The sequence below is a fragment of the Eucalyptus grandis genome, chromosome 4, assembly GCF_016545825.1.
Source record: "Eucalyptus grandis isolate ANBG69807.140 chromosome 4, ASM1654582v1, whole genome shotgun sequence".
Lineage (NCBI taxonomy): Eukaryota > Viridiplantae > Streptophyta > Magnoliopsida > Myrtales > Myrtaceae > Eucalyptus > Eucalyptus grandis.
In genome coordinates, this window is record NC_052615.1 from 17,414,719 (window position 1) to 17,431,301 (window position 16,583).

Genomic DNA, 16,583 nt, shown 5'->3' on the forward strand with positions numbered 1-16,583 from the left:
TAGTTGTTTTTTAAAACAACATAAAAATAAATCAGCAGTTGCCACTAGTCTCGTTTCGGGGGTCCGCTAGAAAATTGGTCGAGAATGTTTTCTCGATTTTTACGATCAGATATTTAGATTCTGGGACTTGGGTTATATTAATATCTCTATTAGCGTAAGATTACTATGTGAATATATGTACCCCTCTGACAACAATGCAGATTATTTATTCACTACTTTCTTTTGGGAAACATCTGCAGGTCAAGGGAGTTGTATTTTTCCTGGAAGGCGAGAAAGAATCCTGCTGCTTTTTTTGTTCATTAGCTTGTATTCTATCGACTTGTTGCGGTCTTGCTTATTTTAGAAATTATGAAATGCTTCTTGAATTCCTAGTGAAGTGAAAACTTAAGAATTATTTTGCAGCAAGAAGGTGAGCAACACGACCAAGCAGGTTGTGAACTCCACAGCCTCAAGTGGTGCAACTGAAAGCTCAAGATTTTTCATCTTCAGCAGCAACGGAAGAAGAGCAATTGACAAGGCTTTAGGATCTGTCTTCTCTGTACTTTTCTCATTCTTGTTAGCGATTGCTCTGTGGACACCAAGCTGAAATACATAAACATAATAACAGCTCCTTCCGACCGTATTAGCATAACGTTTTTTTTTTTTTTTTATTGATCAATTATTTTTTGATGTAATTAGCACCTTAAATGGAGTGCCTTTTTCCCTGAGCAGTCAACGTCAGAAAAATTCGCTGCACTTCTCCGCTAAAGCGAGCGTGTGTCAATCTTTTTTATCAACCTTTGCCTAAAGTAAAATGTTGAGATATTGATTGATTTTAAAGCTATGTTTCTCGGGCAACATTGTTGATGGTTTTTTCGGATGGGACATTTAAAAGATGGGTTCTTTCAATCATCTTCTGCTCTGACTTTATGCTGGTGTGTGGCCCTCCACGTGTGCAATTGGCATCTAGCATTTCCTAGTGAGATAAAGGCCCCGTTTGGTTGGACTTTCCCAAGGGGCTTTGGGCCCCGAAAGCCCCTTAGGGAAAAAATTTTGTGTTTGGCAAAACTTTTGAATGCTCCTTGGTGGAATGTGGGCATTCCACAAGTTGAAAGCCCAATGCTAGGGTAGGGCTGCTTTCAGCTTTGGCATTCGGGAGTTCTGTTCATTCTTCTTCTTCACCATCTTCCTTCCTCGTTTGGTTCTTCTTCCCGGCTGAGTTGGCCGAGTTTCGCGGATTGACGGCGCTTAGCGCAAGCGGGCTGCGGGATGCCTCGCTGAGGTCGGGCGACCTCGGGCATCGCCTAGGTCGAGTGACCCGGGCGCGCCCTTGGTCGCGCGAGGTCGGCAACCCGCAACAACGCCGCTGAGGTCGCGTGGCCTCGGGCGGGTGTCGCTGGGTTTGGACCTTAGGCGACGCCGCTTGTGGCTGTGCGACCTCAAGCGGCGTTGCCTGAGGCCGCGCAACCTCAGGCGACGCCCAGGTCGCGTGACTCGGGCGTCGCTGGTCGGCGCCACCGAGGCGACCTCGGGCGAGCTGCTCCCGCCACCACCACCGCCACGCCTCCCGCCACCACCGGCGCCACCGCCACCAGCCGCACCCCCATGATCACCAGTTGCATCTCCTCCTCCCTTTTCTTTTTTTTCATTTTTCATTTTATTTTGAAATAGCTTTGCAAAGCATACACAAAAAATTGATTTCCAAACACACTTCCCTTCCCAAAATGCTCATTCTCTCAAGGATACTTGGGGAAATGCAAAGGTTGAACCAAACGGGGCCAAAGTCTAGACAAAGAAGCTACGAATTGTATTTCACTTGTAAATAAATATCAAATCAAGGGAGAAGATCTCTATATATACAAATACAAGACTTATTGTAGCTGTAGATCTCTTCTCTATTTAACGGTAGTGATTCATCTTCTTAACTATTCAATACTTGCATTTATTATAACAGTATATAATTACTATATCGCATGTCTCGGGAATATTTAATACTTGAGAAATCGAGAGAAATAATCGAGGATTGATTGTTTATGGATTTGTCACGGTCCTTCATATGGAAACCTTCTAGATTGTACCACTTCCTTGGATCATGACACTTGGGGATTACTCTCTTAACCATGATAATGCAATGCAGAAAATATATGTTTTTCCCTAAAAACTAGAGCAAACAATTCTCAAATAAGTAAATGTTTAAGGGCATTTTCCGAATGTACTTAACAAATGTAACAATATAGTACAAATGTTAGTACTTAAAATCTATAGCTTTCATATCTATGTGCATAACAAGTGCAATTGTCAACAAAAGTATGTTCTTTGTGAAATTTGTTCAAAAAGTCCTAAATTTATTATACGATAGTCAATTTAGTCATAAATTTTTTCACAATTTGCTAATTTACTCTTCATTTTTTTGACAATCATCCACATAAAGTATAAAATTAAATCAACACGACTAAAATGTTTAGTATTGAATCGACAAATCGTGTAAAGATTTAGAACTAAATTAGCACAATTAAAATATTTAGAACTAAACTAACCGCTATACAAAAAGTTTAGGATTTTTGAACAATTATCCCCTCGTTGTTTTATGATGTTCAAGCCTCAATCCTGGTTACCATTCGACACCTAGATTGCTGGATAAGTAGGGTGTCTGGAAGAGCTCATATCATGTCCGGTAGAACTGTTCATAGGCTGAGCCTTCGCCTAAATTTCGGCCGACAAGTTTCCAAGTTAGAGATTTTTCAGCTTGAAAGCCAGCCGGTTCGCTTCATCAACAATGGGCCAAGACCGATTTGGCTTGTGCTTAGACTAGATTTTCCAAAAAAATAGAATTTAATTTCTTTTTTAAAAGACTTGCTAATCCATCCTGCTCATGCAACCATCGCTACAATGACTGATGCCAGCTTCGTCGAGGGCTCGTACTAGTGAGTCCAAAAGCTTATGCAGAGCTTTCTCCCGGATACTAGCATCCTTAGGCAGTTGAGCCCATCTTTTACCGAAAGATCACTGTTTCAGCATGCTTTTGATCACAATTCAAGTTCGATACATAACTGCTTGCTATCCTCGACCCTTTTTTTTAAAAACTTCGGCTGTGTTCGTTTCATGGAAAATAACTTCCAGGAAAATGTTTTCCGGATTTTCCGGTGTTCGTTTCACGGAAAATCAACAACTCAAGGAAAATATTTTCCATCAACAGTAAAATTTACATGCAAATCTAAGGAAAATATTTTCCACTTCTGAAAAGTGAAAAACATTTTCCACAACTTCCTCTGCCTTTTTTTTTTTTCTTTCTTTCTTTTCTTTTCATTTTTCTTCCTTAGCTTGGCCGGTGGCCAACGACCGGCCGCGGTCGCGAGCCAACTCGAGCTCCGCCCCGGGCCGGCGAGGCTCCGCCTAGCGATCTGTGGAAGCCCACTCGCCGAGCTCGGCGAGCTCGAGCCTCACCGGATCGGGCGAGGCGGAGCCTCCCGGCTTGGGGCGGAGCTCTGGCTCTCCCAGATCGGCGCGGGCGGGCGAGCCCGCCCAACTCGCCGGATCTGGCGACCGGATCTTGGTCGGCTCACCATCGTCAAGCATGCGGCGGCGGAGGAAGGAGGAAGGAGGAAGAAGGAGGAGCGACGGCGAAGGAAGGAGGAGCGGTGGCGGAGGAAGGAGGAGGAAGGAGAAGGAAAAGAAAAGGAAAAAAAAAATAAAAAAAAAATAAAAAAATAAAAAATAAAGAAATTAGTTAACGAACGGTGGAAAATGTTTTCCACTCAAAATTTAAGTATTAGCCGAACACCGGAAAATATAGCCATTTTCCTGGAAAATAACTTCTGGAAAAATGTTTTCCGGAGATGGTCAATTTTCCGTGAAACGAACGGAGCCTTCGTCTATGAAGCTTTTGATAAGAGCACATTCTAGCCTTAGTAGCTCGCAGGACCATCAACTCAATATGCCCATAAATAACCGAAACAGGGATAATGCAAGTCTAAAAAAGCTTTTGATAGCATTTCGTCAGCACAATGAAAAAAACAAAAAACCCAACAAAAATATATGCTTAACATCACTGGTCCAGGAATTGCAAGACTATTATGACCTAAGAGCAGAGATCTCTCTACGTCGCTATGTCTTATAGAAGGAACAGCTGAGTTTCAGCAAATAATACCACTACAACCATGACAGAAGCAACAGCTGAGTATATATGATTCCTCCATCAAGCTCCGATAAATGGTCGAAATGGTTTCTCTAAGCCACAAAAAGAAAAAAGGCTCCTGTCCTATTGTATAGACTGACCCAGCATGTTAGGAAGGGAAATGATCTCTATCACTTGAAAATGAGGGCATCCCGTCCAGGTCCGACACCGATATAATGTATAGGTACACCGACAAGCTCTTCAACCCTTTCCACGTACTGCTGTGCAGCCTTGGGAAGGTCAGAGTAGTTTCTGATAGAAGAAATGTCACACTTCCAACCAGGTAAAACCTCATATTCCACCTGAACACATGGAAGAAGTATATCAAACAAACAGCCATGAAAAAAAGTACATCAAACAAACAGTTAAAAATATTTACTAAAAGCCTAAACTACACTATACCCTCTTACACCCTTATCAGGCATATCGTTTACTTCAGCTACTAAATGAATTTTTTAGCACAAGAGAAGCACAATATAACAAACAATGCTTGCCTTCAATTGCTCGAGGAGATCCAGATCTCCTGGAAATGATTTGATTGGTGTGCCATCAGGTGGTGTATAAGCCACCCCCAAATGAATTTCAGGAAGATAAGAGAGAACATCAAGTTTGGTGAGATTTAGAGAAGAAAAGCCGTTAATTTGGCAGCAGTATTTCAGTGCTACTATATCAAGCCATCCGCAACGACGAGGACGACCAGTAGTTGTCCCGAACTCATGCCCAGCAGATCTAAGCATATCACCCTCATTCCCAAATAGTTCTGTTGGGAAAGGACCTGAACCAACCCTTGAAGTGTAGGCTTTAACCTGTAAAAGAAAGTTTAACGTAACTAAATTGCAGTACCCTTTTGATTTACTTGACATGATCTCATTCAGAGAATTATTTCTTGGTATAACTCATGGCAAAGGTCAAGACAAACTCTTAAGAAACCATAGAAGAAAGTTGTTTGACGACTGTCGATTTTTTTCTTCTTTTTTTTTACTTTTCGCTGACAAAGTTGCATGCCATTCAACTGTCCAGTAATCCCTTAAATCAGTGTGTAATTACCCTTTGAAAGATAAGAACAATTGGAAACAGGTAATCTTAATAAGAGGCAGAAGCAATAGTGCACTGCTTATCAGAGAATGCATGGGTAAAGCAAATTGACAGAAATACAAATCAATACTCACAACTCCAATGAGATCACCCAGGATTCTTGGTGCAATGCCAAGACCAGTGCAGATTCCACCAGCCGATGGGCTGGACGATGTTACAAATGGATAAGTCCCGAAGTCAATATCCAACATAGTAGCTTGACCACCCTCAACTAATACCTTTTTCTTCTGTAATATTGATTCGTTCACGACATGCACGGTATCAGCTATGAAAGGCTCTAACCTTTCAGCAAATCTCTTGTATCTTTCTACTTCTTCCTCAAGCATGCCTGGGCCATATTTAAAACCTGGGAATCTTGAGGCTGCATCTGATAATAAAAGATCGAGCTTTTCAGGAAAAGTGTCCATGTGCCTCAAATCGCCCACTCTAATTCCATTTCGAATAACTTTGCTGGAGTAACATGGTCCAATTCCTCTTTTGGTCGTTCCAATAAAAGAATCAGCAAGCTCAGCTTCCCTAAGACCATCCACCTCTTGATGGAAATCAAATAACAGATGGGAGCGATCAGACAGCAAAATCCTTCCCTTGCAAGAGACTCCCTTGGCCTCTAATCCATCAATTTCTTCAAACAAACCAGGCAAATGAACTACGACACCATTCCCAATAACGCATAGAGTGTCCTCATTCAGAATACCTGATGGAACGAGGTGAAGAGCGAACTTCTTTCCCTCTGCATTATAGATCGTATGCCCAGCATTAGCCCCACCCTGGTGTCAAAAAATCTTCAAGGATCAAATACGAAGTAATCGCACTAAAGAAGTCAATTACTGATTTAATTGTTCCAAAAAACAAGATAACATATGCACTCCTATAATTAGACTAAATGAGTTAAAAGTCATGTACACAATATCACGCGATATCCAACACTTGACTATTAGTTATTGCGAAGAGAAATCAAAACAGAAAAAGGTGTTTGTCATACCTTCTGCCTCAAACGATTGACGAAAAAAAAAAAAAAAAAACCTTTCAATAATCTAAGGATATCATATCACAATAGTCACTTTTTCCTAGAATCATTATTTTCAGGTGTTGGGATGGAAAAGAAAAGAACATGGCAAAAAAATAACTCAGAATTTAGAAATTGCATAATAAAGCACAAAAGACTAGCATCGCTTGCAAAAGATCAATACTAAGCTCCCAACTCCACACACCCATAGCAGCACACGAGGATGATATGTCAGGTCAGCTAAAGAACAACTTTCATTATCCTATCACACTCTGCTTTGGCATCACCGTTGCACGGTTGCACGTTCCACCAAAATAAGTCCTCGACATCAGAGACACAATGGGCATTTTTTCTACTCCAATGGAAGATAGGTCTTAAAGAATCGAAGTTCCAACTTCTCCCACGCAAAAGATTGACTAAAGGGTCACTCTATATACCGTAATCGAGCTCATCTACATCTCAGGTCCCTTTCCCCCTAATCAGCCAAAACATGCAACAGCCCATGAACCGCGCTAAGCAGCAGACATATAATAACCATGAACTTCCAAGATGTGCATACACACTCCTTATGACCATTCAAATCACTTCAGACGCCGCATACTCACATACACCACGCCGATCATCACCGAAATGAGGACGTAACACATCACACGAAAACCCTTCTACGAGAGGACTGCTCCCTTCTTTTCTACCAAGAACCGAGCCGAACCTATGCTCCGCCGCCATGTTCAGTGAAAGTCAACGGCTTCCAACGTTTACCTGGCAACGAGCGACGACGTCGAAATGCTGGGCCAAGATGTCGACGAGCTTCCCTTTGCCCTCGTCGCCCCACTGGCTGCCCAACACCCCCGAGACCTGGCTGAGACCCCCGATCCGGCCGGCTGCCTCGGTCTTCCCCTGCCCGGGGGCGGCGAGGGTGGCGGCCGACGACGTGGCGGAGGGCGGCTTGACCGAGCAGACGACGAAGGCGGCGCGGCGGCGCCCGCCACAGCCGCCGCCGCCGCCGCCGCCGGAGAGGAGGAGCCGGTCGCGAGGGCTGGCGGCGCCGCCGGGACGCGTGGAGGTGGAGATGGAGCTGGAGAGGTTGTTCGGTCGGTCGGTCGGTCGGTCGGTGGGCAGAAGCAGAAGTGGTAAAGCTGTGAAATGAGCACTGAATTCTCTTTCGACAGGCTCGAGGGTTTTGGTAAAGTGCGAAAATGAAGAGAGAGAAAGAGCAAGAGAGAGAAGGGCACCAAGAATTGTACTTTTAATTCATAATTTACTTTGGGTTTATCTAAGTCAAGTATTTTATTTAATATTACTTTAGATGCATTTTACGTAAGTATCCGTATAATTGGTAGGGGTTGATATAAGGTTGACTTAGAATGCATTTATCATTTTCATTTTTTAATGAATTATTGATTGATCCTTTCATCATTTCGATTTCAAAAACTTTGTAGATGGACATAAGCACGACATAGCGCGAAATACAAAAAGCCCAAATTACGTCGCAACATTACATGTTTAACTGGTGTAGAAGATATGGATGGGTTGACCTATTACATGACAATCATTTGACCGATGAAAATGAAAAATTGAGATGTTTGATACAGTCGGAATGGACACCTATTGGATAATATGGTAGTCTTGGTGCATTTACATGGAAAATAAAACCCAAGTCGACGATGCTTAACACTGGCTAATAGATTATTATAATGTTGATTTTTTTAGATTATAAGTGGAAAAATTAATCACGCTAATTTAAATCGACACAACAAATTATGCATCGATGTTTAAATAATTTAAAATATATGCCAATGCCATTTGTAAATAAAGCTTATAAAATAAGTCATAGGAGACATAACATCACTCTTTTCCACTTGGTAATCATTAAAATTCTCCTTTTTGACCAAAAAAAAAAAAAAAAAGTTTATTTCGGTTCCAACTAAATTTAAGAATGGTAAAATTAATTTTATAAAATCCTTTCAAAAGTAACATAAACTTAGATCACTTTATATATATTTATAATTTTATTATTTCACCAAATTATTTTTACAAATTAATTCTCGAGTTATTATTACATCTATCCAACCCTCAGGCTCGCGCTGATGGAAAAGGACATCCGAAGCGGGAAACGCCTTTTGAAATGGCATTTTGTATCACCTCGAAATTAGTCAGAATTGCTCGCCCAAAAATCGCCATAAACCCTAGAAAAACCCCAATTCTCGCCTCTGCAATCTCGATCCGACGGCAACGATGTCGTGGTCCTGCAAGAAATGCACCTTCCTCAACCCTCCTTCGCAGAAACCCACTTGCCAGATTTGCCTATCGCCGTCTTCTCCGCCGGCGCCGGCGGCGTCGCCGTCGTCGTCGACCCCGAAATGGTCGTGCAAAGCTTGCACCTTTCTGAACTCTTACAAGAACGCCGACTGCGAAATCTGCGGCACGAGGGCTTCGCTGTCGACGATGTCGAGCTTCGAGGATCTGCGAGACACGAGCGACGGCGGCGGCGGGGGCGGGGGGGGCGGCGGCGGGGGGACTCTTCGGTGGGGTCTGTGTTCTACCCCTGCAGCGCTGCAAGAGGAAGAGGGGTGATCAGGGTGCTGGTGTTGGGGAGGATCGTGTGGAAGTGGGTAGGATCGGTGGAGCTGAGGATGGGAGTGAGAGAGTTGATGCGAAAGGTGGGATGGTTTGTGCTGCGCTTTTGCTTGGATTTGTTGTTTGTTGGGTAGGAATTTTCAAGGATGATCTTGTTTTCTCGGGTTGGGTTTTGTTAATTTGTGTTTCTACTTTGAAGTTTGAATTTTTGAACTAACTCAGACTATTTTTGGGGGTTTACCGTCGCATGAGGTACAGCTTGGATATAATTGGTGTGGTTGAGTGCAAAAGAAAACACTCGGTATGGAGTTGTTTGTTTGTCTGCATTTGTGTGGTCCAATTTTCCTTGGTTTTGATGCCTGATCAGTCTGTTCAGATAGTTTGACGGATTGTTTGCTTATCTACATTGTTCATCATCACCCACATCAACAGTTAAATAAGATGGGATTTATTAATGAGAAGTGAATTGATGGAGATCAGTAACTGTTGAATGAATTGTGCTTGCTTTTTCTTTTTCTTTCAGGATCGTGGCATGAATGGGGTTGGGTAATTCTTATTAAGATTGTTATCACACCGATTCACTCATTTACATAAAATGTTGGATGTCTGGACAAATTGCTCTTATGTTGCTGTCTCCAACCTTGAAAGACCTTGCTTTTTTTTTGGGCATTGTTGATGGTAACTTTCATGTGCCACAGAGGATGGCAAGTCAAGCGCAGCTCCGAGTTCATGGAAAATACTTAGTTATAATGTTTGGTTTAGAGAGGATCTGGAGATGCACAAGAGGATAAAAGCAATTGGGGAGCTTGTTCAAATGCACTCTCCACATGTCATTTGTTTCCAGGTCCCCAGTTGTGAATGTATCCCCATCAAATTGATGCCACTTCTTGCTTGCTCCTTTTATCTCACAAATGACTGCTTCAACCTGCAGGAGGTTACTCCAGACATATATGACATTTTTCAGCTGTCAAGTTGGTGGAAGTTATATCATTGCTCTGTTTCGAGTGATGCAGCAAATTTAAGACCCTACTTCTGCATGATGGTAAGAGCGAGATATCCTGTTTAATTTAAGACCCTATTCTGTTTCAATTAGTTTGTTTGACATGACCTCTACAAGCTCTTGATCCGGATCACAACTACACGTGGCACTTCATTTGTGTTTTTTTACGACTGATGAATGAAATTCTAATGAAAAATTATTGGGCAGTTAAGTAAACTGCCTGTCAGATCTTTCATCTGCAAACCTTTTGGGAACTCTGTGATGGGGAGAGAACTTTGTATAGTTGAGGTTGAAGTCGAAGGGAAGAAGCCTCTAGTTATTGCCACGAGTCATCTCGAGAGTCCCTGCCCAGGTCCTCCAAAATGGGATCAAATGTACAGCAAGGAACGAGTAGTTCAGGCAAAAGAAGCCATGGATCATCTCAGCAAGTATCCAAATGTGATTTTAGGTGGTGACATGAACTGGGATGACAAATTGGATGGCCGTTTTCCATTACGTGATGAATGGGTTGATGCTTGGGAGGAGTTGAGACCCAGTGAAAATGGATGGACATATGATACGAAGTCCAACCCTATGTTGTCTGCTAACCGCACATTACAGAAGCGTCTGGATCGATTTCTCTGTAGTCTGCATGATTTTAAGATAACAGGTATCGACATGATTGGGAGGGAGGCGATTCCAGGTCTGACTTACTGCAAGGAGAAAAAGGTCAGGAAAGAGTTAACTAATTTGGTGCTTCCAGTTCTGCCCAGCGATCATTTTGGCTTGCTTCTAACCATTGGCAGCAAGTAATGCCCCAGGTGCTGAAGTTGTTGAATTGATGCTTATGTCGAAAAGTATCATTTTGTGCTTCTCATGCATCTATCTGTAAATGAAATCCCTTAAACAAAATATTACACTGAAAATCCTGTAGAGAATTATGATTCTCATTTTGCAAAAGCCATGGCTGGCCATTTTGAAAGGTGCTGTGGAACAACAGTTGATCTAAGGGGACTGTAACTACTTATGCTGAAGCGGTAACAATGTTGATCTCATGTCTGTGTTTTTCCCTCTGAGATGTCACTATTGGTCATTTCAGATGCTAGTTGCTGAAAAGAACTAGCAGTCTTGTAATTTCTACTTTCTGCTCTTTTCGCAGAAATCTGTCTGCCTTTTCTTGTCAGTTGGTGGGGAAGATCAATTTGCTGTGTATTTGCTTCAAGAAAAATCTCCTTAAATGAAGAAAGGCCAACAGCTTATGTTTTAGTCAAATCACAAGAGAAGTGATAGACGAGCGACGACCAACTCTTGTACAATAAGCTTCCTTGGGGAAAATATTTTGCGTTTGGTTCACATTTTTGAGCCTCAAACACGTTTTTGAGCCTCCATTTGCCAAATGCTAGCATTTGGAATGCTAATCTAAGGGTTAATGAATTTTTTTTCTTTCCAATATTGCCCTCATTGATAGTCATGTTTTCCCCTTTTGCCCTCAAAAACACCATTCATCTCCTTCCTTAGACTAGCTGCTCCACCATGAAACTTAGCCAATGGGCGGCGCTCAGCCGCGAGCGGCTAGATCTTGCTGCAAGGAAGCCTCGCCTGAGGTCACCTGGGCCGTGCAACCTAGGCGACGCCACTTGGGCCATCGACCTAGGCAACGCCGCGTCTCGACCCGAGGGACGTTGCTTGAGGCGCGCGACCTCAAGTGACATTTTGCCCGAGGCGAGGCGGCGTCGCGCCGAGGTCACGCGGCTCGGTGACGCCGCTTGAGGTCGAGCGACCTAGGTGACGTCGCCTGAGGTCGCGAGTTGCTCAACCTCGGGTGAGTCACCTCCCCACCGCCACGCCACCGTTAGCTGCCGCCTCCCCCATCACCATCGCCACCCCAGCTGCCTCCCCCACCGCCATTGCCACCACCAATGCCGCCTCCCCACCACTGCCGAGCTGCTCCCTCACCATTTTCCCTTCCATGCAACTGTTGCATTTCCTCCTCCCTTTCCTTTTCTTTTTTTCCTTTTTTTTTTTCACTTCAAATGTGCTTTGCAAAATATACACAAAAATGAATTGCTAAACACAATCTTCACAAAATGCCTATTCACTCAAAGATGCTTGGGTAAATGTAAAGTGCTTTGCAAAATATACACAAAAATGAATTGCTAAACACACTCATCTTCACAAAATGCCTATTCACTCAAAGATGCTTGGGTAAATGTAAAGCTATTTTCCCAAAGTTGAATCAAACGGGCCCTAACTCTAGAAACGCGAAGCAGCCAAATGTGCTTTTGAAAATGAAATAATAAAACAGGAAACGTGCAATAAATTATTTGCTAATGATGGGAATATACTTTATCATAGAGTTTTCATGGTTTTCTTTGCCTAGCAAAATATTCATCTTTTCTCTGCAATAGGTCGTCATACAGAGAGATTTAGGCGTCTGTCCGTAGCGAGATCCATAGCTGCTTAGATTCACTCTAATCAGTGGCTGGCGCTTCAAGGCGTATATAGTCATAGAGAATTCCGCAAAGCGCATCGCCTCCTCTGGCTTGTGTGAGATACATGGAATTGTCTCCCTTTAGCAACAATGATGAAGAAATGTCAAAGTTGAAAAGCCGGTATAATCCATAAATACCATGTCTGCAAACTGTGTTATCTGTTCCCAAATTCATCACTTGGAACACCAAATGTTCTTGATCCAGAGAATTTATATGAACCTGAAACGTGGATATCAAAAGAATCAGTTGTGTTTGAGCCAATATGAGTTCTCTGTGACCCAGCGGAATTATACACCATAGTTTCTAGGCGATTACCTGAAGATCGGAGCGAGTAGCTGATGCGACGGCTAGCCTGAGCTTGTAGGTTCCTCCTGTCACTGAATTCAGATTGAACTTAATAGTCCATGTTGTGGGAAGATACTTATCTGGTCCTCTCCTGCACAATATTGATTTATGGCATGCAAGTTGCCTTCAGTGGCTGAACTCGAGTGTCTTGATAATGGTAACGGAATGCGTATGGTAAAGTATCGGGTTAAATTGTGGATATGTTCTTTATTTGCCCCTTTGTGTTGTACTTAAGTTAGGAAAGACTTACCTGTCAACATGGGCAAAAAACCAGTCTTTCTTTGGATCATTGAACCCTACTGTGAAAACTTGATCAGATTCAGGGTGTATGTCGGTATACCTGTCCCACAAGCCGTACTGTCTGAACCTACATTTGGGTATAGCCGAGGGTCCAAAACAAATGAGCAACTTTTAAGAAGCCAATACCTGGGAGAAGTTAGAACATGAAACCAATTCGAGGAAACAAACTGGAGTGTCATATACGAAGTTATCATGTATGGTTGAAATTGTGAAGTTATGCAGGAGGCGATCAGTTCAAACTGGCACCTTCCAAAGAAAATGCAGGAATTGCCCAGAAATTATGATCTTGGAGGATATTACTCACTTTTCAGGACCATTCAGAAATAACCGGTTGACATACATCGGATTAACATCAGGGACAAAGTAGTCAATCGCTGTTTGATCAGGATACCCGATCTCCCACAAGGTTGGACCATGTCTAAGCGGAACAAAGGTCAAATTCCCAAGCAGTGTCTCTGAATCTGAATTAATCTAAGTTAGGATGAAACACCTGCATTCACATCTCCAGCAGTTGGATACAGTATGAGAATACCTGCGGTAATAGTAATCAGTGTTTTCTCTAGGTAGTCACCAATGAAACCAGGAACCCATCCGTGAAGTCCATAGACTCCAGGAATTACGTTCCTTATGGAGAAACTTCCGCTGGAGTCTGTTTGAACCCAAAACTGATAAGACTGTCCACAAGCAAACCACATAATTTAGTCAAACACCGCATAAGATGCAATCTACAGATGGGTTTTTTTTGGCAAAAATAGAGGGAAGAATAACTGCCAGATTAGTTACTTTGCTCTCAGTTTGCCAGGCTCCCTCAGTCCTTGCCACTGATAGACCAATATATGCATTTTTAGCAGGAATTAAAGCACTGGATATATACCTGCAGAGGACAACTTGAGGTGCAGATAGTTAGGTGAGTAGTCTTTATGAAGTTAGTAAAGATAACATTAGAGAGTAAATGGGCAGTTTGCTGTTTGTGTGGTAGTAGGGCTTATGGAAGCTACTTGGCCTTGAAGCAGAGTCAAAACTGCCCTTATACAAAGAATACGATACCTGTCCTGGACAAAGAGTCTTCCCGAAGCTGAACCACGCTCGCTAGCGGCTAGATAGTAGGGTGATGAAACAAAATCATATGGCCATGATGTTTCCTCAATCTTTCTCTAGGATGAACAATATTAAGAACAGATAGTGTAAGCAAAGGCTAAGAGTGTTAAATAGTTAGATCAGCCAGATATATATATGATTCTTGGACATTCTCAAAGTCGATGCACCAGAGCTGCTTTTTGAATTAACTCCTAGATTGAGTGCAGTAAACGACTGCATACCTGCTTTTTTGCATCTGACCATAAGTTGTGTGCCTTTGATGCTTTAGTAGTCGAATTCAGGTACACGAAGAATGGGCCAAAGACCTTTCTCCATGTCTCTCCCTCTCCAAAATGAGCTAGGATATCATCTCCTATATAATGGGTTGAATGACACATCTGTTGAAAGTCAAGAACAATGGCAGTGAATTTTCCATCTCAGTAAATGCTACAACATTTGTTGACTCTGTCAACTGCTTAACAGACCTTTTTTGCAATTGGTGATTTTTTACGCTTCGTGCATGTCAATGTAGATAAATTTTGACCACTTGCAAGCTCACATCAGTAACATTGATACTTTGAAGTTCTAGTGTCCATGTCAGCAATGAAGTGACAGGAGAGTTCATATTAATTCAAGAAAAAAGGTCTTATTTTCCATAGTGACAGAAAAGGATGTGAACTTTACTGCTAGGCAGGCTGGACCGGTATGAACTGTGAGATTTTGCTTTGTCGGGCCACCATTGCGGAACTCATAACTTGGGACAATGACCCAAAACCCGATGATAGGACCTGAACTTATCCATCCATGAAGTCCACCATCCTTATTGTCCATCGAGTACTGATATTTGTCATCCACCTGCACTCTTTGCACAAAATTTAGCTTAGTTTGCACCACAAACTGATAAAGATTGTCTGAGACGACAGCATAAATAACTCAGAACTATCTTCATACTTCGCCTTTGAGGTCTGGATTAACAGGGTTTACTAGCAAAACAGATTCAGGCACAATCAACTGTTTGCCTCTGCCAGGAAGTAGGTCCTCTGGCACAGGCATTACTCTTTGCTTTTCATCTGTAATTGCCATGTAGTGAAACCTGCTCAGATTTCACGAGGGGTATGCAGTTAGGATGCCGTTCATTGGGCCTTCGAATGAATTCTATTTAGATAACTTAAGACAGAAATTTTACTTTTCTTGTCGCAATTTAAACACCATCCTCGTCTGTGCAAGGTCAAAGGCACGGCATCCTTGCGGGCGCTCGTATATTGCGTAGCAGTAAAAGCCTGAAACACCAGTTCTGATAATGTACCTAAAAGAAGAAACAGATATGCAAGAGAAAGACCCAAACATTGAGATCATCAGCAGAATTTAAGTCAAAGGCTAATAGAATGTAGACCTCAACCTTGTGTCGACACTTAGAGGCAGCGCCATGCCTGGAGCAGACGGATTATAAGTGCTCTTGAAGGAGACCTCCAGGCAGTCATTGCTTTGATGAATAACACTATACTCTGCCCCTTTGATCCTGTTAAATAAATCAGAGCAAAGTTCAGATTATTGAAGCTGATGATCATCTTCCCTCTCTGATTCTTGAAATTAGTAATAGAGCTCACTATCATCAGAATTTTGTGTGAAGAAGCAGTACAATTGGTATCTGTCGTCGCCCCCTGGCAAACTCCAATTGGCATCCCAATATCTGCAAATTTATAGACACATATATACATGGTGAAAACAATGATTCTGACGCGTGAAGTCACATAATTTATCGAACAACTTAAGTTTCTGCAAAGTATTCTGCAGTTACCCTCTGCCGGATTCATTCGACTTGATGTCCAAGAGGTTGTCCATCCCTCCATACTTTACCCCGGTTAAGAAACCCTGAGGCTTCAAAATGGTGAGTTTCACCAGCCCATTGTCCATCATGACCTGCACCAAAAACCATAGTCACATAGCCCTAAAGCGCACAACCTTGTGCAGATCATATGAACCGACCTATATCTATGCAGACTCGGTTCGTGTTACAGAAACGTGCGCGCTTGCATATGCGAGACATGCATAGAGAGAACTTTGCGGGGGACTTACATAGTTCCCTTTCGTGGTCAAGCTCACTTTTTTCTTCGCCATGACTGGATCAAAGAGCTTATGCCCGGGTTCTCTATGCAAAAAGTACAGTCACGTCGTAATGTCTAATGCTTTATCTCAATGAGGTTCGAGAACACAGCTGGTCGTTGGTTCCTATGGACTTAGTTTCGCAACGTGAAAAAACTACGAAGCTTCAGATCATGCTGCAGATGCTTCTTCTTTCGTAATAAACAAGCACGCCTAGTTAACTACCACACCAGCTGTGGTTTTGGTTGTAGTTTTTGGCATGATGCGGCTGACGGGTTTTGCTAGAGTTTCCCCATTGTGCGTTTACGTGGACATGGAAAGGAAAGCAGAAAATGGTTCGGAAAAATTAAGGGGAAGAAAAAAGGAAAAGGAAAAGACGAAAATGCGGTGAGCGTGGATCGAACACGCGACCTTCAGATCTTCAGTCTGACGCTCTCCCAACTGAGCTATCCCCGC

The 16,583-nt window shown here is 42.7% G+C and overlaps 3 protein-coding genes and 1 non-coding gene across 4 annotated transcripts; 1 reads left to right on the plus strand and 3 right to left on the minus strand.

Annotated features, from left to right (window-relative positions):
• Positions 1–3,937: 3,937 nt before the first annotated feature.
• Positions 3,938–7,712, minus strand: LOC104441416 (adenylosuccinate synthetase 2, chloroplastic). Its single transcript, XM_010054563.3, has 5 exons — positions 7,687–7,712; positions 7,014–7,497; positions 5,323–6,015; positions 4,648–4,959; positions 3,938–4,455 (listed from the first exon to the last, which is right to left on the minus strand). The coding sequence occupies exons 1-5, from the start codon at positions 7,710–7,712 to the stop codon at positions 4,285–4,287; spliced, it is 1,686 nt and encodes a 561-aa protein (XP_010052865.2). The 3' UTR covers positions 3,938–4,284.
• Positions 7,713–8,351: 639 nt separating this feature from the next.
• LOC104441417 lies at positions 8,352–11,076 on the plus strand. The gene is given in 5 exon segments (XM_010054564.3): positions 8,352–8,732; positions 8,734–8,914; positions 9,530–9,675; positions 9,763–9,873; positions 10,039–11,076. Coding segments are annotated over 5 exon segments (1,266 nt in total). The 5' UTR covers positions 8,352–8,489; the 3' UTR covers positions 10,624–11,076.
• A 1,205-nt stretch (positions 11,077–12,281) lies between these two features.
• On the minus strand, positions 12,282–16,142 carry LOC104442924 (probable rhamnogalacturonate lyase B). The gene is made up of 15 exons (XM_010056297.2): positions 16,101–16,142; positions 15,823–15,944; positions 15,664–15,714; positions 15,424–15,543; positions 15,211–15,330; positions 14,976–15,117; positions 14,736–14,879; positions 14,267–14,422; positions 13,995–14,101; positions 13,731–13,821; positions 13,480–13,621; positions 13,252–13,408; positions 12,898–13,014; positions 12,618–12,738; positions 12,282–12,521 (listed from the first exon to the last, which is right to left on the minus strand). The coding sequence occupies exons 1-15, from the start codon at positions 16,140–16,142 to the stop codon at positions 12,282–12,284; spliced, it is 1,872 nt and encodes a 623-aa protein (XP_010054599.2).
• Positions 16,143–16,510: 368 nt separating this feature from the next.
• TRNAF-GAA lies at positions 16,511–16,583 on the minus strand. The gene has a single exon. It is a non-coding gene; the product is annotated as a tRNA-Phe (tRNA).

Excerpts from the sequence above, each read along its gene's own strand:
- LOC104441416 (XM_010054563.3), bottom strand. The coding sequence starts at position 7,712 with ATGTCGTGCTTATGTCCATCTACAAA. Across the intron at positions 7,498-7,686 it reads TGCTTATGTCCATCTACAAA|TACAATTCTTGGTGCCCTTC; the intron begins GTTTTTGAAATC and ends ATGAATTAAAAG. Across the intron at positions 4,960-5,322 it reads TGGGTGATCTCATTGGAGTT|GTTAAAGCCTACACTTCAAG; the intron begins GTGAGTATTGAT and ends TTTCTTTTACAG.
- LOC104442924 (XM_010056297.2), bottom strand. The coding sequence starts at position 16,142 with ATGGCGAAGAAAAAAGTGAGCTTGACCACGAAAGGGAACTAT. Across the intron at positions 14,880-14,975 it reads ATCCAGACCTCAAAGGCGAA|GTGGATGACAAATATCAGTA; the intron begins GTATGAAGATAG and ends CAAAGAGTGCAG. Across the intron at positions 13,409-13,479 it reads ACTGATTACTATTACCGCAG|ATTCAGAGACACTGCTTGGG; the intron begins GTATTCTCATAC and ends AGATTAATTCAG.